The sequence below is a fragment of the Silurus meridionalis genome, chromosome 15, assembly GCF_014805685.1.
Source record: "Silurus meridionalis isolate SWU-2019-XX chromosome 15, ASM1480568v1, whole genome shotgun sequence".
NCBI classification, from domain to species: Eukaryota; Metazoa; Chordata; class Actinopteri; order Siluriformes; family Siluridae; genus Silurus; species Silurus meridionalis.
The window spans coordinates 19,011,124-19,039,100 of record NC_060898.1 but is presented as its reverse complement, the minus strand read 5'-3'; the positions used below and the strand labels follow the sequence as shown (position 1 = coordinate 19,039,100).

Below are 27,977 nucleotides of genomic sequence, written 5' to 3'. Positions count from 1 at the left end.
TTCATATAGCAGGTCAAGCTGGAAAGCAAATACGTTTGGACAAGGGAGGAAAACTTGATATCTATGTTGCCTTGGATGCATCTGACAGCATAGAGGAAGCGGATTTTGATAAGGCAAAAGACATCATTAAGAAGCTCATAAAAAGGTATATTAGTATTAAACATATTATTGTAGGTTTGAAATGTAGCTAAGAATCTAATTTAACAAAATTTGTACATAATGGAAATAAGAAATCAATGGGCAAAGAAACCCAGCTGGAATTTTGCACTCACACACTCATTTTTACTATAACAAAATCTTTGCATTGATTTTTAATCATCACTTCTCTTTGTTTGGAATCTTCTTCTTCTTTTGGCTGCTCCCATTAGGGGTCGCCACAGCGGATCATCCGTCTCATACCCCCCTGTCCTCTACATCTGCCTCTTTCAAACCAACTACCTGCATGTCTTCCCTCACCACACCCATAAACCTCCTCCTTGGTCTTCTGCTTTTCCTCCTTCCTAGTTGCTCCATCCTACAATATACCCCATGTCCTTTTCTTTACTTCTCTAACACATTCTCAATTACTTTGCACTGTTGATCCAAGGCACCAAAACTCCTCTACCTTCACCACCTCTTTTCTCCTCAACCGTACCACTTCACTGCGCTCTCTCTCATTCACACAGATATAATCTGTCTTACTCCTACTGACTTTCATTCCCCTTTTCTCCAGCACGTACCTCCACCTGCTCCCTACTTTCACCACAAATAACAATATCATCCGCAAACATCATAGTCTATGGAGACTCTTGTCTGACCTCGTCCGTCAACCTGTCCATCACCACTACAAACAGGAAAGGGCTCAGAGCCGATCCTTGATGCAGTCCAACAACCACCTTGAACCAGTTTGTCATTCCTACTGCACACTTCACTGCTGTGACACTGTCCTTGTACATGTCCTGCACCACCCTCACATAATTCTCTCCCACACCTGACTTCCTCATACAATACCACAACTCCTCATCGTACGCTTTCTCTAAATCCACAAACACACTTTCTGACCTTCTCTATACTTCTCCATCAACATTCTCAAAGCAAATAAATGCGTCTGTGGTGCTCTTCCTCGGCATGAAACCATACTGTTGCACACAGATGGTCACCTCTTCTCTCAGCATGGCTTCTACTACTCTTTCCTATAAATTCATTGTGTGACTGATCAACTTTATCCCCCTGTAGTTACTGCAGGACTGCACATCTCCCTTATTCTTAAAAACCGGTACCAACACACTCCTTCTCCATTCCTCAGGCATTTTATTCTATGCACATCCTAAATGCTAAAAATGTCTGCAAGCTGCAAAGGCCACAGCACAGAATTCCAATAATCAACTCTTTGCTTGTGATTTTATAATTTAAAGCAAGCTGTAATTTTGTCATACTCACAGTTTATACTGTCACTTGTTTGACACCAGATTGTTTATGAGTGGTTATGCCTGAGTGTTCGATCTTGACTGGACTTTTATATCATCTATTTTTTTTTTCAACAGATAAGCTATTATGAGGTCTCTCCAAATTATGAAATCCTAATTTTTACCACAAATGTGACACACATTATTAAAATGACTGATCAAAAGAGAGGAAACCCAACCAAGTTAAAGGACATTATTGAAAAGCTAGATAAATACAAATATTCTGGTGAGTTTTGACCTGGAGAAGCACTGCTAAAAATCATAATAAAGTCTTACATACATGGTGTTTAAATAAATAGTGTTTTGTTCCGAGCCTAAATCTAAACTAAATGTGGTTCTTTTAGACAGATAAACATTACATAACTTTGAAAAAAAACGGTTTACTGTCATTCTGTTTTAATATGTTGTTTGTGTATAATTGGCAGATAAAGGAGAGAAAACAGGAACCAACATTCGCAATGCTTATGAAAAAATACTAGAAAGCATCAGTTTGGAGGAGGCGCACAATAAGGTGGACTTTGACGAGACACAGCACGTCATAATCATGTTTACTGATGGTATTAATTCCATTTTTTACAAGAACATTACATGATGATTTAATGTTACATGTCCAGGTTAAATATTATTATTAATATAGTTGTTGACAGTGGTTTATTTCCACAGGTATTTACAATTCGGGAGGAAACCCCAAAGGTATTGTTGGACAAATCAGGGAAAAAGTCATCAGAGATAAAAAAGACCGGGAGAAATATCTTGGTGAGTAAAACATAAATACAGTAAAACAGTAAAGATTTGTTCACTTCTATTATTATAGAATTCTGCTGCAAAGAGCAGTAACATGAAATAGGAGGCAGTTTGTTTTTTATTTTAAGATGAAATGACAATTTGCATTTACATATATGTAGAAGTCATTAAAATTATATATGCTAATTCTATACATTACACATGGTAATGTTACAGACCTTTATGCATTTGGAGTTGGAGAAGATATTGAGAAAGAGAAAATGGACGAGTGGGTGTCAAAAAGAGATACCAACGAGAAGTATTTTTTCATACTCCCAAACATGGAAGAAGTTGAAGAGACATTAGATAAAATGCTTGGTATTTAAAGTTTTACTTTTTTTTGTCTAAAATAAGAAAAATGTTAACGATGTTTTATTCTTCGTGCTGCAATTTTGCGAATCTGTATATTCTATTAAATTTGCAATGTGCTTCAGTGTCTCTATGTGTTGGGGTGTGTGTGTGTGTGTGTGTGTGTGTGTGTGTGTGTGTGTGTGTGTGTTTTCATGGATTTTACTATATGTTTTCTCCTTAGATGAAGGTACTAGTATGGCTCTGTGTGGACTCTATAAAAGCTACTCTGATTCTGAACTTAAATCAAGCATGCGCCTCACTTACCCCTGGCTGATAAAGATAGTTATAACGGTAAGATTACATTTTTATTTCTGTTTCACTTTTGCACACAATTTTTCTCCCTAAATTGTTCACTACCAGTACCCACTAAATAGCAAATCTGGCTCTCCTGTATCACATTATTAAGAGGTTTTTTTATATGTTCTGATTTGCTGCATTAGATACCACAAATGCTTTGTAGTGTTTTATAGTATTTTATACCTTGGCAGTCTGACTTTTATACGTTTATAATAATATTGTCGCTGAAAACTGTAAACCTTACACTTTGTTTTTCTGCTTTCAACAGTATAACGGTAACACAGCAAATTGTATTGGATCGTTGGTCACTCCCAGGTTTATTCTAACTGCTGCCCATTGCTTCAGGTTTGATGATGTGAACGACCAAATTAAACTAGAGGCTCTTAATTCCAAAGGTACAGTATATGAGGCAATTTACAAAAGATTAGAAGTCTCCATTTCAAAAGGCAATATAATTTTAAAAAGCCATAACATGTCTTTGATTCTTTTCCAAAAAATAATTAATAGAACACAGAAATACTGTTTTGTTTTGTTTTTAATTGAATAAATACAAATGGGGGATGAATACAGTTTACATTACAAGAATAATAGAATACTTGTGAATGAGATAAAATGCAAATGAGTAACACATGATATGCAGTCAGGAATGCATGTAGTTATCAGAATTATAGTGCAGGAAATGTCAACATGTTTTTTGTGTTTTGTCCCTTTTTAGATATTCAGATACCAGGAGTGGAGAAGTTCTATCTTCATGAAAAATTTAATACCACAAAGAAGCAAGACAAGGGAATAACAGAGTTTTATGAATATGATGTAGCTCTCATTCAGTTAACGGAAGGTGTAAAAATCAGTCCTGACCTCAGGTGAGGAATTTGGGTTAATACCATAAAAAACACACTTTACTGAATCAAGATAATTCTAGACATCACCATGCTAGCACTGTTAACCCTCTGCTGAATGATCTCTGGATATGCGACTCTTATGACTTATAACTCTTTTTTGATGTGTCCCAGAACTATTTGTGTTCCCTGCACTGAGGAGGCGCATGCAGCTCTACAACTACCTGCCAGTGAAGCATCATGTGCAAAACATAGTGAGTTTAAAAAAACTCTACTGTATAGCATCTTTTGATACATATATTGTTTCTGTCTCCAAAGGGTTAGAATCTATTTGCAGGTTTTATTGTAGACCTAGACAGATCCAAAACGTGATCCAAAGGTTGAATACCCTCTGGTCATCAGCTAACCATTGGAGCTTCCTGGGCTTTGCTCATAAAAGGGATGTGGGTGGGGCCGCCACGGTACTGTAATTCCTGATAAAGATCCGGGAAAAGTTCAAAAGCCCAAAGATCTTTGTAATTCCTTTACATGTAGTAGTAATGACACTTGCTGGCACTGCTTTCACTGTACTCTTATACATCTTAACTCACTGTCATTTAATGATGTGTCCCAAGAAAGTGATGGAATCTTTATGCAAATCACTTTTTTCAGTTTCGACCACTAGCTGGTGCTACAGCAGGTTTCATAGCATAGGGCATACATGGGTAACATGGAGCTCATAAATCGTGGAGTATATTAAAATGTTATCAATGTAGAAAATGACAAGTGTTCAATAAATCCTGTAAAAAAATGTCATTCATGAACGCCTGTAACACCGCTGGCACTTAGTTAGTCCATATGTCATGACTCTGTATGCAATCTGGTGGTGTGGAATGCTGTTTTCTACTCATCCCCTTCCTTGATCTGGATTAGATTATAGGCACTGCAGAGGACTATTTTTGTGAAATAACATGCTTTCTGAGTTGTTTAAAGGTGGATGGTACCAGACGGAGTGGGTAATGGTATAAGACAGTGACAGAGTTCAGGCCACAGTTGTCTATGCAGGGTCTTAGTCTACCATTCTTTCTCTCTCCAAAGAAAAATGCATTACCAGCAGCAGCGGGTAATGTGGACACATGAATGAAACCCGCTGCAAGTGCCTCTGTGTATTTATCCATGGCTTTAGTTTCAGGTGCTAAGAGAGGATATACTCAGCACCTTTAGACATATTGGGAAGTAGTTCAATGGCACAATTCAATCGGCAATAAGGGGGTATTGTCTTGGATTTTTACTTATTGAAGACCTCCATCAGGTCCCTATATTCCTTGGTAACTTGAACATGTGCTTTGAAATCAACATTCAATGTTTCATACAGTTTGGAGATAATTGACATAGTTATTTCTAGTGCCACATGATCATGGAACTCAGGATTATGCACCTGGGCCATGTAAAATATTCCCACTCAGAGTTGCTGGAATGGTTTGGTGTGTAACATAGCCATCTCCTGTTGGGTGATTGTCCACTGTGATGATTTCTAATGGCATTATACAGGGAACGAGGGGGATCTTGAGAACCTCCACCACCTGGCATTGACGGCAGATCCTGAGCCTATGACAGATGAAAGGGTGTGCCTCAGATTAAAACATTGATGAAAACACTTTCCAAAAAGCCGACTAAAATGTGTGTCCAAGTCCCGTACCTGATCCTCGCTATCCCACACTGCAGAGGCCCAGTCCAAAGTCCTTCCAGTAAGTAGTGTTTGCAAGAGTGTGTACTTTGCGGTGTCCATGCTGTAGGCCTGTTACCTTGTCAGAGGAAACCCAGACAACAGTCGGCGGAACAGTCAAATTTTTCTGCCAATGCCAGTCTGGGAGCTGTTCTTGGTAGGCTGGAAGCATATTTGCTTGGTATGTGAAGACAGCCTGTAGTTGTGAAATGTCTGCTGGATTCTCGGTAGGCAAAGTATTTTTGACATTGCGGCAGACTCAGAAGGGTTAGAATTCAGGTATGTTTTTTTTTTTTTATAGACTTTTGTTTGTAGATAATGTAGACAAATCCAAAACATAATCTAAAAACAGTCATATTAGCAGGTGAGAAGGTATGATACAGCACAAAGAGACAATGAGCGATGCAAACCAGTCCAGTAAAATTGAAAAAACAAATACAATTGGTCAAGGCAACAAAAGCAAATGTGGGTACATGATATAGTAATGAAAATAGAATAACAAATAGCTTGGTATGGGGTACATAGGAGAATATATACAATACTTCGCAATTCTTAGCCGTAACATGGTATAAATAGCTAAACCCCAAAAGTGTGTGTATTTGGGTGATGGTTCCCTCCAATGGGGACAGAAGAAATGCAATGGGACCTGTTACATAACTGAGGGTTAATTTTTGTTTTCCATTTGCTCTGTTACAGGGGAAATGCTTTTGGACAGTGATCTCATGAACGCACATTTCATAACCCACGATGCCCTAACTAGTAAAAAGCCAAAACAACAAGTGCTAATCAAGCAAAATCAATGGGTAAATATGTAGGAATCTAAGAGTAAAATATAATATAGTTCTTTTTTGTTCATTTTAATGTATATAGTGCTGATTTTCTTTCATTCTTTTGGTAAAAATAATGTTTTTTTCATAGTGAACAACCCACATTTCATATGAATAATATTGCAGGGTTTGTCATTCAAATCAATATGAGATACAGCCTTTTGTTGAGGTTAAAAGTTATTATATTAATTAAGTTAATTTAATATTAATTAACACTTTTGGACAAAGATTGTGGACAGCTGACCATTAGATTCGTATGTGCTTTTTTTAAACATCCCATTCCTCAAAGGGAAGTTTTATTCTGCCGCATCCAAAGACGTGGTTTTATTATTCTATACAATTGTATGCCTTGTGTCATTATCCTATATAGCTCTTATATATTATTTTTTATATTACTGTGTGCAGCTCCACATTTGTGATTACATAACCAAACTAATCAAACAAGAACCACACAAGCTATGTGTTCCAATACATTTGTCCATATTGTATAGACTAAAGCAATACCGCTCCACTCATTTCATGTTATCCTGCATTTCTTTTGGCAAGTCTATTTCCTTGTATTTAAGGGACAATTCATTTTTTACAAAGTGACACTTTGCTCTTGATGCAACTTTCAAACAGCTGAAGTTACCACTACCATCTGTACAACCATCACATGCAAATATAGATAATGGGACAGTATTGTTCAGAAAATTGACTTTACACAGATGTATTGTATAGTGTACTGTATAATGTATAATAACATGAAATATGTAACGTTTTTAAACTTTGGTCTTCAGGTGTATGGAAATTTTGATCTTAAGTGTATATCTGAATCTACATTTAAGTTCACAATATGGCTCTAATCAATCTTTTACTAATGTCATGTTGTGGTTTATCGCATTCTCAGAGAGATGACTGTATTGAACAGACCACAAAGATATTAAATGTCGAGAAAGAAAAGGCAGAGGAAATGTTTACAGATAAATTTTTATGCACTGGTGGAGAGACTCCAAATTTCATAGATGACATTTCTTGCAAAGGTAATATGCTATGATTATTTTAAAGATGCACACAACTCACAAAGACACAGATGGAATATACTTTAAATTGGAATGTATTAGTATGCAGATCACCTCATGCTACTCATGTTCCTCTTCAATGTTTGATATGAGCTTTTTATATGAATGTAAAAATCCCTTTACTATTGCTATATAATGCACATTTACTAAAACAATTCACATCAGTTTATCAAATTATCTCCATACTTTAAAAGTGTTTTTTTTTTAAACAGGTGACTCTGGTGGTCCTTTGGTAGTGGAAAAAAATCGTTTGTTCCAGGTCAGAGTTAAATTTCATCCTAAAATGAAATTCATGATTAATCTTACTTATTGTTTAATTGCCTACAATAAAATGCCTGAAAATAGCAATAAAATTAAATTAACTGTGTGAGCCCAACAAAAATACTAGAGTATATCAGTTGTTGCAGGAGCACAGTGTATAACTTTACTTAATATTGATTGATTATCCTCAGGTTGGAATCATCAGCTGGGGTCTGAAAGATATATGTGAGGATGAAATGGAGAAAGTAGATGGCAGAGACTTCCACATCCACCTCTTCGATCCAGAAGTGCAAAATTTCCTCCAAAAATACCTGGGAGATGAGGAAATAGATACGCCGCTAAACTTCTTTTAAATGAACGATAATTTACACTTTCTGTTACATTTAACATTTAATGTCATGTAACATTTAATTTTCTACTTTTGTTGCATCTTTACTTAATAACTACTTAAAGCCAGTACAGATTTTCTCATCAATGTATTCAGCTTTGAGAACAGAATGGCAATAAAACCTTGTTTATATAGTTTTGGTTATTAAGGTTGTTATGGTATAATGGTGTCGTGTCTTAAGCAATTAATATTACTTATCTAAAAAACACTTCCTAAAAGAATGCTGTAGAAATATAAACCTTGTCCTGAAAACGGTCCAGATGAACCACATGAATGAAGGACAAACACAGCTAGCTATAAATGCTTAATCATTAATGATTTGTTTATGGATTTAAATGAGATTATTTGATCAGTTCATGTCTTGTTTTATATTGACATCTTAAAAAAAACCTTAATATAATATAGAATTGAATTTCCTGTAACAAATCAATGCTAGAGCATATGAGACAAAATGGAAACAACCTTTGAAGTCTTGAAGTAAAAAAAAAACAATTATATATATATATATATATATATATATATATATATATATATATATATATATATATATGTATCAAAAGGTCGCGAAAATTCGGAACTCGCGACCGGTCTTGGTCCCTAACCCTTGAGAGCTCCGAGGTTCCATTGTGTATATATATATATATATATATATATATATATATATATATATATATATATATATATATATATATATAATTCAAATAAATACAATTCACTTTTTTATTAAATAGATTAAATTGCGTTATCAATTAAATTAAATAAATAAAATGAAATAAATGGAAAAATGTAATTAAATAGGTTACATTTGTTAGACCCCATATATTCTGTACAGATGTTTGTGCGTGTGTGTTTTACTTTTAATATATAAGTTATTAATTTATCTTCTACTTAACTGTTCTACTTATATCACCGTAATTTACCAAATGTCTTCATTCCTTCCATCCTTCATTCATTCACTTCCTCGATATGTGGAGTTCTCAGGTTTTTCTGCTTTAAAACGGTAATGAATCCATATTGCCAGGGTTAGCAATGACTAGTTTCGTGATTTCACTCATGCACAAAATCAGCGCACTACAGTGAGAAGCACTACAGTGAGAAGCCACAGTGACACTGCGCTAACTCTAGTTAGCGCAATCTGGCATTGTTGTGCATGTTCTCAAGTGTAGTATTATGTTACTTACGGTAATGTCATGAGAACTATAGTATGCTTAGGAACCTATATTGGGTGTGTTACGTTACTGTTGAAAGGGAAATAAAAGTTATCATAAGAAGTCATGGCTGGCTGTTACGTGGTCCATTTATAAAAGGTTTATGTTGTACCTATTAAACGACAGAACATGGTGTCAGAAGTATAGCGGGTGAGCGTTATGCTTGTGTGTGTGTTAGCGAACTTGAATTCTGTGTAGTTTTCAGTTTCGTTCATGCCGTCAGCGTGAGTGATTGACAAGTTAGCACGGCGCTATCATGGCTCAGTTTTAAGTCTCTCCGCAGGAGAAATTCACGTTCAAAGCGGATGACTGACCAAAATGGATAAAACGTTTCGAAAGATTTCGTGTTGCATCGGGCTTGGAGACACAGGCGGATGAAAATCAGGTGAATGCCTTGATTTATACGATGGGGAGGAAGCCGAGGATATACTGCATTTAAGTCCTCAAGCGGCGAGTGACTATGAAGTAGTAAAGTACATATTAAACGATCACTTCCTAGCTCGAAGAAACGTGATTTTTGAGAGGGCAAGGTTTAATCAGTGGCAGCAAGAAGTGGGCGAGTCCGTGGATCACTTCATAACGGCACTGCACTGTTTAGCCGAGCACCGTGGATACGGCGATCTGCACGATGAGATGGTAAGAGATAGACTCGTCGTGGGTCTGACAGATAAAAGGCTGTCAGAACATTTACAGCTGGACCCTGAATTGACACTTAAGAAGGCTGTCGTTCGAGTTCGACAGAGTGAACTAGTAAAAAAACAACAGGAACAGCTCAAGTCAAACTTTAAGTGGGACATGGCAAACGAACAGCTGGATAGTGTACAAACTAAACAGTAAGGTAATGTTAAAACAAAACCAATAAAGCCACTTTGTGGACAGCTGGCAAGGAAAACACCTCGAATAAAGCCTAAAAAGCAAATGCTATGTATGAGATGCGGTGACACAAAGGGGCATAATTTGCAGCGATGCCCTGCAAGAGATATATGTCACCTCTGTCAAAAGAAGGGACATTATGCTAGAGCATGCAAGTCAAAGAAGGTACATGAGGTGAATATAGCAACGCTAACTTCAGATACAATGGAGGACAATGCATTTTTTAGTTTACTGACATCATGAACAGCAGCTACGCTAATTGCTCTCCACTGCTTCTCTTTCTCTCCCCATCCCAAGGCTTCCTGAGGTTTGGCCAGCTCCAGTCACGTCCCACCTCGTGAAGATTATGGACTTTAAAGAAGTAGATGCCGAACTCGCAAACATCCTGAACCATCTAGAGACGTACCAGTGCCAATTGGATCCCACTACATGTGTGGAGTTTGACATTGGACCTCCGGGAGTGTTTAAAGGCTCTGGCATGGAGAAGCTGTTGCTGGATCTGTGATGATCACAAATGTTGAGCTAAGTAGCTCCTACTTTTATACCAAAGACTGTAGAAAGAACATTTACTTATAATCTTATACTCCTGTACTCATGTTAGTTCTCACTCTCCAGTCTTCTGTATTGTTGAAAGATTTATGTTCAAACTCTTGATGTCACCCAAATGAGGATGGGTTCCCTTTTGAGTCTGGTTTCTCTCAAGGTTTCTTCCTCATAACATCTAAGGGAGTTTTTCCCTGCCACAGCCGCCATGGCTTGCTTATCAGGGATAAATACACACCATTCACCTTGACTGTTGATTTCTGTAAAGCTGCTTTGAAACAATGTCTGTTGTGAAAAGCGCTATAGAAATAAACTTGACTTGACTTGACTTGACTTGACTTGACTTGACATCTGATGTAACAGGAAGCCCCTGGATGGCTGAGATAATAATTGACAATCTCAAGACGATGTTTAAAATTGACATGGGGGCTGATGTAACAGCAGTCCCAGTTACACTGTACAATCAGGGCCATTTCCAAAAACTGAACCTCCCAGGAGAGTCCTTCAGGGACCAGGTGGAACATCACTGAAGGTAAAAGGGAAATTTACAGCAACCCTGGGCAAGCACAACAAACATACGACTCAGGAAATCTATGTGGTGGATGGGTTGAACATGCCTTTGTTGGGCAGACCAGCAGTAACTGCACTTCAACTAGTAGGTAGGTTTGATGTTGTCAGCTTAAACTCTAAAGAAAGGGTGGAAAAGGAGTTTCCCTAACTCTCCTCTCCGAAGAGTACAGATAAAGTGAGAATTTGCACAGATCTCACAGAATTGAACAAATATGGTATGAGAGAAAGACACCCTCTCCCTTCAGTAGAAAGCACATTAGGACAACTAGCAGGAGCCAAAGTGTTTTCCAAACTTGATGCCAATGCAGGGTTTTGGCAGATTCCACTTTCAAAAGAATCCTCTTTGCTCACCACATTTATAACTCCATTTGGCCGGTATTGCTATAACCATCTATGCTTTGGAATCTCTTCTGCACCTGAGCATTTCCAAAAGCGCATGTCCAGGATTCTTGAGGGACTGGAAGGTGTTGTTTGTCAAATGGATGACGTGCTAGTCTGGGGATCGTCACAGAGTGAACATGATGAGAGACTGAGAAGGGTGCTCTCAAAGCTTCAAGAAGCTGTCGTCACACTAAATGAGAAATGTGAGCTTTCCAAGAAAAAATCAAGTTCCTTGGACAGATTGCTGAGGCATCTGGGGTAAGCGCAGACCCAGATAAGCTGGAAGCAGTTAAAGCAATGAGACAGCCATGTAATATCAGTGAAGTAAGGCGGTTCTTGGGAATGGTAAACCACCTCGGTAAATTCTTACCAAATTTGGCAGCGAAAACACAACCATTCAGAGACTTACTAAAAAAGTCCAATATGTGGGTTTGGGGGTCGCATCAGCAAGAGGCCTCCGAGAAAATCAAAGAGTAACTAACAACACCACCAGGTTAGGCGCTGTATGATCCGAATAAGGATACAGTTGTTTCTGCAGATGCTACTTCATATGGACTAGGTGCTGTTCTTCTCCAGATGCAAGCAATGTATGTAAACCTGTGGCATATGCTTCAAAGGCTCTCAGTAACACAGAGCAATGTTATGCACAAATGGAGATTCCAAAATCGCTCCAAGCTGATATCCTGGGAAAGTTGCATGAGGGGCATTTGGGCATAACCAAGTGCAGAGAGAGAGCTAAGCAGTTAGTTTGGTGGCCGGGTCTCAGCAAAGACCTTACAAAAATGATTGAGAACTGTGACATGTGTGTTTGGGAAAAAAATTTAATTTAAAGAGACATTGATGCCTACTGAATTCCCAACAAGGCCTTGGTCTATGGTGGGAGCAAGACAACGAGCACTACTTGGTCATTGTGGACTAATTTTCTAAGTTTTTTAAAGTTTTCAAACTGTCCTCAACTACAGCGGAAGCTGTAATTGAACACTTCAAATCCATCTTTGCACATCATGGAATTCCTGAGGTGGTGCGCTCGGACAACGGGCCACAGTTTGCTTCTGAGGGTTTCCGGGCTTTCGCACGGGGCTGGGGTTTTGACCATGTGACTTCAAGTCCTCACTTTCCGCAGAGTAACTGGGAGGCAGAGCGAGCTGTAAGGACCATTAAGAACCTCCTTAAGAAGTCTGCGGACCCCTACCTTGCACTTATGGCTTACCGAGTGGCCCCTCTCACCAATGGTTACAGTCCTGCCGAGCTCCTAATGGGAAGGAAGCTCCGAATGTGAGTTCCTGTGATTCTGTCTCAGCTCATTCCAGAGACTGCAGATTTGGAAAAGCTAAAACAGATAAAACTGACGTACAGACTGAAACAGAAACAAAGTTTCAACCAAAGACACAAAGCACGTGACATGATGTACTTGCGTCCGGGTGAACATGTGTGGGTCAAAGACACTTCTGAAAAGGGCACTGTTGTGTCTACCGCTGGCTCTCCCAGGTCTTACCTTATAGGGACACCCAGAGGTACCTTAAGGAAAAACAGGATTCATCTCTCACCAACTCCAATAGCTCCTGTGACTTCCGACCTACCTGGCTCGGTGGAGATACAGGCATCTCCGCTCTTTGAATATTCATCCAGCAGAAGTTCAGATGGGTTCCTAACCGACCTCTCCATGTACCGGTCGGTACCCTTCCCGGATTAGAACTCCTCCTGGGTATCTAAAGGACTTTGTTTGTAATTAGAGAGAAGCACCGAGTGGTCAATGGGGCAGAATAATCCCCACACTTGGTTGAAGGTTTTGGGTAGTCCACCCCATCCTTCTAGGTAGAGGAAATCTTCTTTTGTGAAAGTGAATAGGAAAAGAAAATGATGGAGATTGTTGAAAGTTGTTGGTTATATATTTACAGGTTCAATGTTTAATAAGAAAGTCAAGTATAGTCATTGTTGGTTTATTTGCTTCCCCATGTGTTAAATAAAGAAAAGAAAAGTATGAACCTTATTTATGAAAGGGGGATGTAGTATTATGTTACTTACGGTAATGTTATGAGCATACAAGCATACAGTATGCTTAGGAACCTATATTGGGTGTGTTATGGTACTGTTGAAAGGGGAATAAAAGTTATCCTAAGAAGTCATGGCCGGCTGTCGCGTGGTCCATTTATAAAAGGTTTATGTTGTACCTATTAAACGACAGTATAAAGTTTATTAACAAAAAAAGAAAAACGTGATTAAAGTGACTAAACAAATCCCAGTACCAAAAAAAGTTTACTGTTGCACCCCTAATGGATGAATTCGACGTTACCAAATTCAGATTATTTTATTTTTCTGGTTAAGGTTTCAGTAAATCTCTCATCAATCCCAGGAAAATGCAAGGCACATAGAGGCATTTTCGCAAAGGCAATCCAAATATCTGTGTTTTTTTTCGTGAGTGGGAGAAAAATAGTCTGGAGCCTGAAACCTGAGAAAAGTCATAAGGACACAGGAAGGATATGGGAAAAAAACTCTTACATGATATAAGTTCTACAATTTATTAAGAACACTAAAATGTTCTAGGAAAGCATGTAGTTGTCGGCAATAAACACAGGCTTACAGTCAACAATTCAGGAAATAGAGTAGCTAAAACAACACAAAAGCCATCTGGAGGCACTCTTTTATTTATATGGGGTCATTACTACTTGCCTATAAGAGGTACAATTATTTGATTGTACACTTTTATATTTTTTTGTAATGATTAATTTTGCTCTCTGACTTGATACAGTGTTGGTCAATGTGATCTTTATTTGATTAAGGTTAAACAGTGACCATATGGTATTAGGTTCTACCCTTAGGTTTGACCCATCCATCCCCTGCTTTATAAATATGCCTCTTTCTGAGAGGTCCTTATTTCTCTCTCTTTTACAGTAAGGTTAAAAAGGCACCATGTATTCAGGGCTTTTTTGGAGTTTGTGCTTTTTGGTGATTTTAAGCCATTGTCCCTTTCTAAATGGTAAGAATGCTGACTTTGTCTTTATAATCTGAGTGTTTTTCATGTTTTGGCACTTTTTGCTTCTAATTGTCTGAAATAATGTAAAATGTCAAGTATTTGCAATAATAAAATGAAATATTTTCAGTAAAGGCACTAAACTTATAATATAGTAATGAATGAAATTAGATATTATTTAAAAATGTACAACAATTACTTTGAAATTTCAATCACAAATTAATTTGAAATATTTTTTCTGTAAGTTTACTTCAGTTTAAAATATGATCATTATGATCATTTATAAAATTAGCTAACAAACAAAATGAGGTCAAAAAGAATGTTTATTTCTTTTTATATGGAGTGACATAAATATTTAAATTACCTAAATGTGTAATTAAAATAGACAAAAATGCAATTGGGTTATAAATACTGTATGGCTCTGCATACGTTTGAGTTATGTCACACAAAATCTCTCAAAACCTGAAATTTGTGTATTTTTCCATTACATAGCCAATTGTCTGTTTTTTTTTCTAGGTGCTGTCAGTTGTCCTAATAATAATCTGAGTATAAAGGATGGCAGTTTCACCCTCTCTAAATCATATAATGATGGTAGTATATTGAGATACGTCTGCCCGGTGGGTTTTTATCCAGGTCCTGAAAAAAAGCTTCAATGTAATTTTGGCCAGTGGGATCCTGAACCCTCATCAAAGCAAGAATGCAAGAGTAAGTAACAAACCAATCTGCAACATTTTACCTTCACCACATTGTGTTTTTGCACACAGCTGAAGTTCTTTTATTTATCTCATTGACTCTTACAGAGGTTACATGTCCTAATCCGAAAGTTTTAGAGAACGGAGTGGTAATACCTTCTAGAAAGATCTACTATGTGAATGACACAACCAAATACAGGTGTAATTCTGATTACACGTTTCGAGGCTCTGCCACCCGTGAGTGTCAGGCAAATGGGAAGTGGAGTGGTGGCACACCAATTTGTAGTCGTAACAGTAAGTAATGAGTTTCAACACTCTTCAGATACATAATGAAAGAACTTTCATACAATTCTGATGCAATCATTTAGCATGCCAGCCAGATCTTATAGTAATATTTGCTCAACCCACAGCTGATGACTGCCCACACCCTGGCACTCCACCTGGGGCCAGCAGAAAGGGTAACATTTTCAACATTGATGATAAAGTTACCTACACTTGTGATAGGAATCTAAAACTAATAGGATCCAAAGTGCGTGTGTGTCAAGATGGTGGTCTTTGGTCAGGAAAAGAACCGGAGTGTTATGGTGAGCATCCTCATAATACCACAGACACCAGAATGCACTCTAAAGTTCTTCTGTGTAGAAATACTTTAATAAATAAATCATGTTTAATTTGCCTGATGTCAGCTTGGGGGCAGTTGGATACAGTTTTCTTTTCTCATTTTAGCTGATTTCACATACGACACTCCTGGAGAAGTAGCAGAGGCATTTGGCAGTTCATTAAAAACTACTGTAACCATGTATGAGGAATCAGGTATAAGAGATACTGTAGACTCCACCAGTCAAACTTTACTTTGCATTTTATTAACTGACTGTATATTACTTGTTTTTATCGAGTAATTCATAGATTTTTGTTTTTGATATAGCAAGTCAAGCTGGAAAGCAAATACGTTTGGACAAGGGAGGAAAACTTGATATCTATATTGCCTTGGATGCATCTGACAGCATAGATGAAGCAGATTTTGATAAGGCAAAGGACATCATTAAGAAGCTCATAAAAAAGGTATATTAGTATTAAACATATTATTGTAGGTTTGAAATGTGGCTAAGAATCTAATTTAACAAGATTTTTACATAATGGAAATAAGAAATCAATGGGCAAAGAAACCAAGCTGGAATTTTGCACTCACACCCTCATTTTTACTATAACAAAATCTTCTTCTTCTTCTTCTTCTTCTTTCGGCTGCTCCCTTTAGAGGTCGCCACAGCAGATCATCCGTCTCATACCCCCCCTGTCCTCTACATCTGATTCTTTCAAACCAACTACCTGCATGTCTTCTCTCACCACACCCATAAACCTCCTCCTTGGTCTTCCACTTTTCCTACTTCCTAGTTGCTCCATCCTTAGCATTTACCTACCAATATACCCCAAGTCCTTTTCTTCACTTCTCTAACACACTCTCCATTACTTTGCACTGTTGATCCCAGGCACCAAAACTCATCCACCTTCACCACCTCTTTTCCCTGCAACTGCACCACTTCACTACCTTATCTTTCATTCACTCATATGTACTCTGTCTTACTCCTACTGACTTTCATTCCCCTTCTCTCCAGCACATACCTCCACCTGCTCCCTACTTTCACCACAAATAACAATATAATCCGCAAACATCATAGTCCATGGAGACTCTTGTCTGACCTCGTCCATCAACTTGTCCATCACCACTGCAAACAGAAAAGGGCTCAGAGCCGATCCTTGATGCAGTCCAACAACCACCTTGAACCAGTCTGTTGTTCCTACTGCACACTTCACTGCTGTCACACTGTCCCCATACATGTCCTGCACCACCCGCACATACTTCATTGACACACCTGACTTCCTCTTACAATACTACAACTTCTCTCACGGCACCCTGTCATGCATTTTCTCTAAATCCACAAACACAAAATGCAACTCCTTCTGACCTTCTCTATACTTCTCCATAAACATTGTCAAAGCAAATAAGGCATCTGTGGTGCTCTTCCTCGGCATGAAATCATAATGTTGCTCACAGATGGTCACCTCTTCTCTCAGCCTGGCTTCCACTACTCTTTCCCATAACTTCATGGTGTGACTGATCAACTTTATTTCCCTGTAGTTACTGCATGTCTGCACATCTCCCTTATTCTTAAAAACCAGTACCAACACACTCCTTCTCTATTCCTCAGGCATTTTATCCTATTCACATCCTAAATGCTAAAAAATGTCTGCAAGCTGCAAAGGCCACATCACAGAATTCCAATAATCAACTCTGTGCTTGTGATTTTATAATTTAAAGCAAGCTGTAATTTTGTCATACAGTTTATACTGTCACTTGTTTGACACCAGATTGGTTATAAGTGGTTATGCCTGAGGGTTCGATCTTGACTGGTCTTTTATATAATATTATTATTATTATTTTTTTTTTAACAGATAAGCTATTATGAGGTCTCTCCAAATTATGAAATCCTAATTTTTACCACAAATGTGACACACATTATTAAAATGACTGATCAAAAGAGAGGAAACCCAACCAAGTTAAAGGACATTATTGAAAAGCTAGATAATTACAAATATTCTGGTGAGTTTTGACCTGGAGAAGCACTGCTAAAAATCATAATGAAGTCTTACATACATGGTGTAAATAAATGGTATTAAATAAATGGTGTTTTGTTCTGAGCCTAAATCTAAACTAAATGTGGTTCTTTTAGACAGATAAACATTATATAACTGAAAAAAAAAACTGTTTACTGTCATTCTGTTTTAATATGTTGTTTGTGTATAATTGGCAGATAAAGGAGAAAAACAGGAACCAACATTCACAATGCTTATGAAAAAATACTAGAAAGCATCAGTTTGGAGGAGGCGCACAATAAGGTGGACTTTGACGAGACACAGCACGTTATAATCATGTTTACTGATGGTATTATTTCCATTTTTTACAAGAATATTACATGATGATTTAATGTTATATGTCCATGTTAAATATTATTATTAATATAATTGTTGACAGTGGTTTATTTCCACAGGTATTTACAATTCGGGAGGAAACCCCAAAGGTATTGTTGGACAAATCAGGGAAAAAGTCATCAGAGATAAAAAAGACCGGGAGAAATATCTTGGTGAGTAAAACATAAATACAGTAAAACAGTAAAGATTTGTTCACTTTTATTTTTATAGAATTCTGCTGCAAAGAGCAGTAACATGAAATAGCAGGCAGTTTGTTTTTTATTTTGATATGAAATGACAATTTGCATTTACATATAAGTCATTGAAATTATATATGCTAATTCTTTACATTTCACATGGTAATTTTACAGACCTTTATGCATTTGGAGTTGGAGAAGATATTGAGAAAGAGAAAATGGACGAGTGGGTGTCAAAAAGAGATACCAACGAGAAGTATTTTTTCATACTCCCAAACATGGAAGAAGTTGAAGAGACATTAGATAAAATGCTTGGTATTTGAAGTTTTACTTTTTTTTGTCTAAAATTAGAAAAATGTTAACGATGTTTTTTTCTTTGTTGCTTAAAATTTTATCGAATCTGGATATTTTATTAAATTTGCAATGTGCTTCAGTGTCTCTATGTGTTGGTGTGTGTGTGTGTGTGTGTGTGTGTGTTTGTGTTTTCATGGATTTTACTATATGTTTTCTCCTTAGATGAAGGTACTAGTATGGCTCTGTGTGGACTCTATAAAAGCTACTCTGAACCTGGACTTAAATCAAGCATGCGCCTCACTTACCCCTGGCTGATAAAGATAGTTATAACGGTAAGATTTAATTTTTATTTCTGTTTCACTTTTGCACACCATTTTCTCCCTAAATTGTTCACTACCAGTACCCACTAAATAGCAAACCAGGCTCACCTATCAACAGTGTTTTTATATGTTCTGATTTGCTGCATTAGATACCACAAATGCTTTGTAGTGTTTTATAGTATTTTATACCTTGGCATTCTGGCTTTTATACGTTTGTAATAATAGTGTCGCTGAAAACTGTAAACCTTACACTTTGTTTTTTGCTTTCAACAGTATAACGGTAACACAGCAAATTGTATCGGATCGTTGGTCACTCCCAGGTTTATTCTAACTGCTGCCCATTGCTTCAGGTTTGATGATGTGAACGACCAAATTCAACTAGAGGCTCTCAATTCCAAAGGTACAGTATATGAGACAATTTACAAAACACTTGATGTCTCCATTTAAAAAGGCAATATCATTTTGAAAAGCCATAACATGTCTTTGATGCTTTTTGTGTTTTGTCCCTTATTAGATATTCAGATACCAGGAGTGGAGAGGTTCTATCTTCATAAACAATTTAATATTACACAGAAGCGAGACAAGGGAATAACAGAGTTTTATGACTATGATGTAGCTCTCATTCAGTTAACGGAAGGTGTAAAAATCAGTCCTGACCTCAGGTGAGAAATTTTGGTAATACCATAAAAAACACACTTTTTTGAATCAAGATAATTCTGGTCAGATGGTTGTAAGTTCAAACACCATCACCATGCTAGCATTGTTAACACTCTGCTGAATTATCTCTGGATGAGGGGACCTGCCATGTCATAGAAATGAAAAGTAAACAAAAAATTATAAATTCAATTGACAGAGAAATATATAATATAAAAACAGAAATAACAATAATAAATTCAGAAATAAAAAATAACTTTCATTTCATACTTGTTACATCTTTAATGTGATCTTCCAACAAAGAAAAAGAAAAAAAATTAAATATTTTGAACATTTTAAATAAAAACACGTACAACACCCTGATTGCATAAGTTTGCCCACCCAACTGTGCAAGGAACTGCATGATTTTCTGCCAGGTACTGGTCACTCCAGCCAGAGTCTAGATTTTAATTTCGAACACCTATGGAATGACCCAAAAAAAGAGCCATACACAAGAGATACCCTTGCAGTTTGAAAAAACTTTAACTTTTTTGCATAGTGGGATAAAATTCTAAAGTCTAGATGTGTGAAGGTAATTGTTAGGCGGCAGTGATGGGGAGAAGCCGAAGCACCAGCAAACAGAGCTTTAATGCAATCACAGCCGTGAAACACACAAATACTCTCGCCGTGTAGGGAAAGCCGGGGCGCGCTTAGAGAGCGCGTTTGGTAAAGTCCCAAACTGCCGAGAGAGAGTCTGTGAAGGTATGTCCAAAGAGCGCTTTGGGGGGGATGCGTGACTGGAAAAGCTGGGAACGAAATGTAGCGAGTGACAGCGCGTACATAAGTCCAGTAGCAACAATAACGGACAGTGGAGAGGAGTGAGTGAGGTGCTTATATGTGCGCGTGAAATGAGTGACAGGTCTGCGCAATCAGTACGATGGCAAGGAGGTCCGTGCGCACGGGAGGAGAAGCAGGGTGCTCCCTGACACCACCCCCTTCCCCAGGGGTTGCACCATATGCCCTGCCACAGCGCTGAGGCTGTGGCCCCTTGCCCAGGGCGCCGGGCGGCACGGATGCGAGGCGTGGAACATCACCAGTAGCGCAGGATCCAGCACCTCCTGTCTGGCCACCCATGACCGTTCCTCTGGACCGTACCCCTCCCAGTCCACCAGGTACTTGAGGCGACCCCCACGCCGCCTGGAATCCAGGACCTTCCTCAACGCATAGACACCAGGCTGGTCCACGACCTCCGTTTGGGCGAGCGCTGTGGGGCCACCTGGGGGGTGAGAGACAGGAGAGACACAGGGTTTTAGTAATGACACATGGAAGGTAGGGTGGATGTGATAACTTGGCGGTAGCTCCAGCCGGTAGCACACGTCGCTGATCTGGTCGGAGATCCTGAAGGGCCCAATGAACCGGTGGCTCAGCTTACAGCAGGGCAGCATCAGCTTCAGTTCCTTTGTCGACAGCCACACCAGGTCTCTGGGACGAAAACGCGGAGACTACAACTGCCGGACTTCAGCATGGCGACGGGCGTTGCGGAGGGCCTGCTGCAACTGGGTGTGTGCCAATTTTCAAACTGCTCTCCCGGGACCAGGAATCCACTGCGGGCACGTTGCTTGGCTTGTCTGACCAGGGAAACAGGGGTGGCTGAAACCCCAGCACGCACTGAAACGGGGTGAGTCCCGTAGAATCCTGTCAAAACGAGTTCTGAGCTTACTCGGCCCACGGCACGAACCGACACCACTCCCCTTGGTCCTGGCCACAATAGGTCCTCAGGTAACGGCTCAACTCCTGGATCTTTCGCTCGGCTTGGCCATTGGACCCAACGTCAGATTCACCGACACCCCCAGGAGTTTGAAGAAGGCTTTCCAGACCCGAGATGTGAACTGAGGGCCCCAGTCCGAGACAATCTCCTCCAGGAGTCCGAAGTTCTGGAAGACGTGATAGAACAGAGCTTCCGCTGTCTCGATGGTGGTAGGCAGGCTCTTCATGGGGACAAAGCGGCAGGCTTCAGAGAAGTGGTCCACCACCACCAGGATGAAGGTGTGGACCTCCAACCGGGGCAGATCCGTCACAAAGTCGATTCCCAGGTGGGACTAGGGGCGCTGAGGGACGATGAGCGGCATAAGCTTGCCCACAGGCAGGTGGTGCGGGACATTGGACACAGTGCAGGTGGGACACCCCTGCACGTAATATGTGACCTCCTCCGTCATCCCCGGCCACCAGTATCGCGCTTTGATGAGCTGAACCGTCCGTTTCTCCCCTGGGTGGCCCGTGCCCGGTCCCTCGTGGACTGACCTGATGAGACTGCGCTGGCAGGAGGTCGGGACGGAGATTCGCCCCTTTGGGCACCCCGCAGGAGCGGCCTCTTGGCATGTTGCTGTGCATATCTCACGGTCAATCTCCAAGATGATAGGCCCCAGGATTAGTGTGGGAGGAAGGATGGGTTCTGGGTCGCCGGGTTCGTCCGGTCCGTACATCCAGGATAGGCGTCGGCCTTCCGGGGGTCTGGGTGACACAGAACAAGAGCACAGAGATGTTGGCGGAGTTTGTGGAAGGCCTTCTGAGCCTCCTTGTTCCACCTCAGGGTTTGTGCCTTACCCCTGAGGATTGAGGTGAGGGGGCGGTGATCCGGCTGTAACCCTGGATAACCCTGCGATAGAAGTTCGCGAAAACCAGGAAACGCTGGAGCTCCTTGATCGACTCAGGGATGGGCCACTCCCTTACCGCCTTTACCTTCCTTTCATCCATCTGAATCCCCTCCACACTGATGACGTTGCTCAGGAAGTGGATCTTTGGGCGGTGGAACTCGCACTTCGAGAGGTTCAGATAGAGCCGGTGTGAACGAAATACTTCCAGGATGGCACGCACGTGTTTCAGGTTTTCCTCCAGGTTCTGGGAGTAGATCAGGATATCGTCTATGTAAACCATGACGAACCTCTGGAGGTAGGGCCAGAGTAACTCGTTCATGAACCCCTGGAAGACGGCTGGAGAGATGGAGAGGGCATACGGCATGACCCGGTACTCATAGTGCCCCGAGGGAGCTCCTTCCGGAGCTCCTGGCTGAGGATGAGTTGGGTGACATGATGCCAAGCGCTGGGAGAGCCTAATGAATTTTTGCGCCGGCGGAAGGGAAGGCTGCCGGAAGTGCGCGACGACATCCTGAACCAGATCGGATGTCGAGGTGGGTCGCGGATCCATCACGAGGTGAGAGCCGGATAAATTCCTTTTCGTGTTGTTTAATCGGTCCGTTATTCTGTTAGGCGGCAGTGATGGAGGCGGAAGCCGAAGCACCAGCAAACAGAGCTTTAATGCAATCACAGCAGTGAAACACATATACTACACAAATACTCTCGGCGTGTAGGGAAACCATTCCGTAAAGTCCCAAACTGACGAGAGAGAGTCAGTGAAGGTATGTCCAAGGAGCGCTCCGGGGGGGAAGCGTGAATGGGACAGCTGGGTTATGAAATGTAGCGAGTGACAGCGCGTACATAAGTCCAGTAGCAACAATAACAGATGCCAGAGAGGAGTGAGTGAGGTGCTTATATGTGCACGTGAAACGAGTGACAGGTGTGCCCAATCAGTATGATGGCGAGGAGCTCCGTGCGGGCGGGGCGGAGGAAAAGCAGGGTGCTCCCGTTACAGTAATAAAGGCAAAAGGTGCTTCCACAAAGTATTAGTTGGGAGAAGTGTGCAGACTTAGCCAATCAAGCTGTGAGTAACAAGCCTGACATTTTTGTTGATGTTATTTATGTTGTTGTTATTTCTGTTACAATTTAATTAGGGTGTGTAAACTTTTTATATCCACTGTATATAATTTTATATTTTATAATTTTTATATAATTTTCCCAAATGCAACTCTTATGACTTATAACTCTTTATTTGATGTGTGTCCCAGAACTATTTGTGTTCCCTGCACTCAGGAGGCACATGCAGCTCTACAACTGCCTGCCAGTGAAGCATCATGTGCAAAACATAGTAAGTTTAAAAAAACCTCTACTGTATAGCTTATTTTGACATTGTTTCTGTCACCAAAGGGTTAGAATCTATTTGCAGGTTTTATTGTAGACCTAGACAGATCCTAAACATGATCCAAAGGTTGAATACCCTTTGGTCGTCAGCTAACCATTGGAGCTTACTGGGCTTTGGTCATAACAGGGATGAGTGGGGCCGCCACGGTACTGTAATTCCTGATAAAGATCCGGGAAAGGTTCCGAAGCCGAATGAGTAATGACACTTGCTGCCACTGCTTTCAGTGTACTCTCATACATTTTAACCTACTGTCATTTAATGATGTGTCCCAAGAAGGTGATGTAATCTTTATGCAAATCACTTTTTTTCAGCAGGTGGCATAGCATGGTGTATACATAGGTAACATGGAGCTCATAAATTGTGGAGTGTATTAAAATGTCATCAATGTAAAAAATGACAAAAGTGTTCATTAAATCCCGTAAAAAAATTTCATTCGTGAACGCCTGTAACACCGCTGGCACTTAGTTAGTCCATATGTCATGACTCTGTATGCAATCTGGTGGTGTGGAATGCTGTTTTCTACTTGTCCCCTTCCTTGCTCTGGATTAGGTTATATGCACTGCAGAGGACTATTTTTGTGAAATAACAGAGTTTTCGGAGTTGTTTAAAGGTGTCTATGGAGGGTCTTAGTCTACCATCCTTTCTCTCACCAAAGAAAAAAAACCTCGCTGCAAGTGCCTTTGTGTACTTATATACATGGCTTTAGTTTCAGGTGCTGAGAGAGGATATACTCAGCACCTTCAGGCATATTGGGAAGTAGTTCAATGGCACAATCCTATGGGCAATAAGGGGTTATGGGCTTGGCTTTTACTTATTGAAGACCTCCATCAGGTCCCTATATTCCTTGGTAACTTGAAAGCAGGTGCGTTGGACTCAACATTCAATGTTCATATAGTTTGGAGATCACTGACATAGTTATTTCTAGTGCCACAAGATCATGGAACTCAGGATTATGCACCTGGGCCCATGGAAATCCCAGGATGAAAGGGTTTTGGTTGGAGAGGAGATAGCAAACAAGACCAGCTCCTTCATTTGAATATTCCCACTCTTATAGTTACTGAAATGGTTTTGTGTGTAACATAGCCATCTACTATTGTGTGATTGTCCACTGTGATGATTTCTAATGGCATTATACAGGGAACGAGGGGGATCTTGAGAACATCCACCACCTTGCGTTGGGCTAGGATGACGGCAAATCCTGAGTCTATGACAGATGAAAGGGTCTGCCTCAGATTAAAACATTGATGAAAATACTTTCCAATAAGCCGACTAAAATGTGTGTCCAAGCCCTGTACCTGATCCTCAGAGGAAACCACGACAATGGTCGGCGGAACAGTCAAATTTTTCTGTGCCAGTCTGGGAGCTGTTACTGGTAGGGTGGAAGCATCTTTGCTTGGTATGTGAAGACAGCCTGTAGCTGTGAAATGTCTGGATTCTTGGTAGGCAAAGTATTCTTTGACATTACATCAGACTCAAAAGGGTTAGAATCTAGTTATGGTTTTTTTTATAGACTTTTTATGTAGATAATGTAGACAGATCCAAAAAGTAATTTTAAAGGAAGTCATATTAGCAGGTGAGAAGATATGACACGGCACAAAGAGACAATGAGCGATGCAAACCAGTCCAGTAAAATTGAAAAAACAAATACAATTGGTCAAGGCAACAAAAGCAAATGTTGGTAAATGATATAGCAATGAAAATAGAATAACAAATAGCTTGGTATGCACATAGGACAATATATACAATGCTTTGCAGTTCTTAGCATAAGCATGGTATAAATAGCTAAACCCCAAAAGTGTGTGTATTTAGGTGGTGGTTCCCTCCAGTGGAAACAGAAGGAATGCAGTGGGACCTGTTGCATAACTGAGGGTTAATTTTTGTTTTTCATTTGCTCTGTTACAGGGGAGATGCTTTTGGACAGCGAACTCGTGAACGCACATTTCATAACCCATGATGCTCTAACTAGTCAAAATCCAAAACAACAAGTGATAATCAAGCAAAATCAAAGGGTAAATATGTAGGAATCTAAGAGGAAAATATAATATAGTTCTTTTATGTTAATATTCATGTATATATTGCTGATTTTCTTTCATTCTTCTGGTAAAAATAATGTTTTTTCATTGTTTATTTGAACAACCCCCATTTCATATGAATAATATTGCAGTGTTTGTCATTCAAATCAGTATGAGATACATCATATTTTGTGCAGCCTTTTGTTGAGGTTAAAAGTTTATTAACACTTACACTATTTAGACAAAGATTGTGGACAGCTGACCATTAGATTCGTATGTGCTTTTTTGAACATCCCATTCCTCATTTAGACCCCATTTAGACCCCATAATAAGCTCTATTCCGGTGTGGTTGTGGAGATTTGTGCTCATTCAGTCAAAATGATGTAATTACAGTCAGATAACAATGTAGGGTGAGTTGACAATCAGCAATTCCATCCAATTCATCCCAAAGATGTTGAAAAGGGATGATGTCAGAGCTCTGTAGCAGGCCACGCAAAATATTTCACTCCAAGCATCTTCATGGAGATTGCTCTCTTTGTGCATAGGAGCATTGTCAAACTGGAACAGGTTCGGGGCTACTAGTTCAAAGGGAAATTTTTATTCTGGTAATTAAACAAGAACCACACAAGCTATGTGTTCCAATACATTTGTCTATATTGTATAGACCAAAGCAGTACCGCTCCACTCATTTAATGTTATCCTGCATTTCTTTTGGCAAGTCTACTTCCTTGTGTTTAAGGGACAATTCATTTCTACAAAGTGACACTTTGTTCTTGATGCAACTTTCAAACAACTGAAGTTACCACAACCATCTGTACAACCATCACATGCAAATATAAATAATTTGGGACTGGACAGGGACAGGATTGTTCAGAAAATTGACTTTACACAGATGTATAGTATAGTGTACTGTATAATGTATAATAACATGAAATATGTAAAGTTTTTAACCTTTGGTCTTCAGGTGTATGGAAATTTTGATCTTAAGTGTATATCTGAATCTACATTTAAGTTCACAATATGGCTTTAATCAATCTTTTACTAATGTCATGTTGTGGTTTATCGCATTCTCAGAGAGATGACTGTATTGAACAGACCACAAAGATATTAAATGTCGAGAAAGAAATTGCAGAGGAAATGTTTACAGATAAATTTTTATGCACTGGTGGAGAGACTCCAAATTTCATAGATGACATTTCTTGCAAAGGTAATATGCTATGATTATTTTAAAGATGCACACAACTCACAAAGACACAGATGGAATATACTTTAGATTGGAATGTATTAGTATGCAGATCACCTCATGCTACTCATGTTCCTCTTCAATGTTTGATATGAGCTTTTTATATGAATGAAAATCCCTTTACTATTGCTATATAATGCACATTTATTAAACAATTCACATCAGTTTATCAAATTATCTCCATACTTTAAATGTTTTTTTTTTTTCAAACAGGTGACTCTGGTGGTCCTTTGGTAGTGGAAAAAAATCGTTTGTTCCAGGTTAGAGTTGAATTTCATCCTAAAATAAAAATTATGATAAATCTTGCTTATTGTTTAATTGCCTACAATATGGTAATGGCTAAAAATAGCAATTAAAAAATGTTTTACGAGTGAGCCCAACATAAATACTAGAGTATAACAGTTGTTGCAGGAGCACAGTTTATAACTTTACTTAATATTGATTGATTATCCTCAGGTTGGAATCATCAGCTGGGGTCTGAAAGATATATGTGAGACTGAAATGGAGAAAGTAGATGGCAGAGACTTCCACATCCACCTCTTCGATCCAGAAGTGCAAACATTTCTCAAAAAATACCTGGGAGATGAAGATATAGATACGCCGCTAAACTTCTTTTAAATTTTTGATGAACGATAATTTACACTTTCTGTTACATTTAACATTTAATGTCATGTAACATTTAATTTGCTCCTTTTTTTGCATCTTTACTTAATAACTACTTAAAGCCAGTACAGATTTTCTCATCAACGTATTCAGCTTTGAGAACAGAATGGCAATAAAACCTTGTTTATATAGTTTTGGTTATTAAAGTTGTTATAATATAATAGTGTCGTGTCTTAAGCAATTATTATTACTTATCTAAAAAAACACTTCCTAAAAGAATGCTGTAGAAATATAAACCTTGTCCTGTTGTCCTGAAAACTATCCAGATGAACCACATGAATGAAGGACAAACACAGCTCGCTATAAATGCTTAATCATTAATGTTTTGTTTATGGATTTAAATGAGATTATTTGATCAGTTTATGTATTGTTTTATATTGACATCATAAAAAACCTTAATATAACATACAATTGAATT

At 39.2% G+C, this 27,977-nt stretch overlaps 1 protein-coding gene across 1 annotated transcript; it reads left to right on the top strand.

The window, feature by feature from the left end:
- The first annotated feature begins 12 nt into the window (after positions 1-12).
- LOC124398258 lies at positions 13-27,966 on the top strand. Its single transcript, XM_046868347.1, has 25 exons — positions 13-145; positions 1,524-1,671; positions 1,871-2,002; positions 2,109-2,201; positions 2,406-2,546; positions 2,761-2,870; positions 3,145-3,271; positions 3,592-3,739; positions 3,890-3,969; positions 6,117-6,223; positions 7,137-7,269; positions 7,521-7,567; positions 7,761-7,920; positions 12,495-12,807; positions 18,012-18,136; positions 18,243-18,335; positions 18,534-18,674; positions 18,876-18,985; positions 19,247-19,373; positions 19,488-19,635; positions 23,508-23,587; positions 25,544-25,650; positions 26,728-26,860; positions 27,110-27,156; positions 27,353-27,966. Exons 2-25 carry the CDS (start codon positions 1,596-1,598, stop codon positions 27,512-27,514), a joined length of 2,940 nt encoding a protein of 979 aa, XP_046724303.1. The 5' UTR covers positions 13-145; positions 1,524-1,595; the 3' UTR covers positions 27,515-27,966.
- The last annotated feature ends 11 nt before the right edge of the window (positions 27,967-27,977 follow it).

Excerpts from the sequence above, each read along its gene's own strand:
- LOC124398258 (XM_046868347.1), top strand. The coding sequence starts at position 1,596 with ATGACTGATCAAAAGAGAGGAAACCCAACCAAGTTAAAGGACATTATT. Across the intron at positions 3,740-3,889 it reads AAAATCAGTCCTGACCTCAG|AACTATTTGTGTTCCCTGCA; the intron begins GTGAGGAATTTG and ends GATGTGTCCCAG. Across the intron at positions 27,157-27,352 it reads AAAAAAATCGTTTGTTCCAG|GTTGGAATCATCAGCTGGGG; the intron begins GTTAGAGTTGAA and ends GATTATCCTCAG.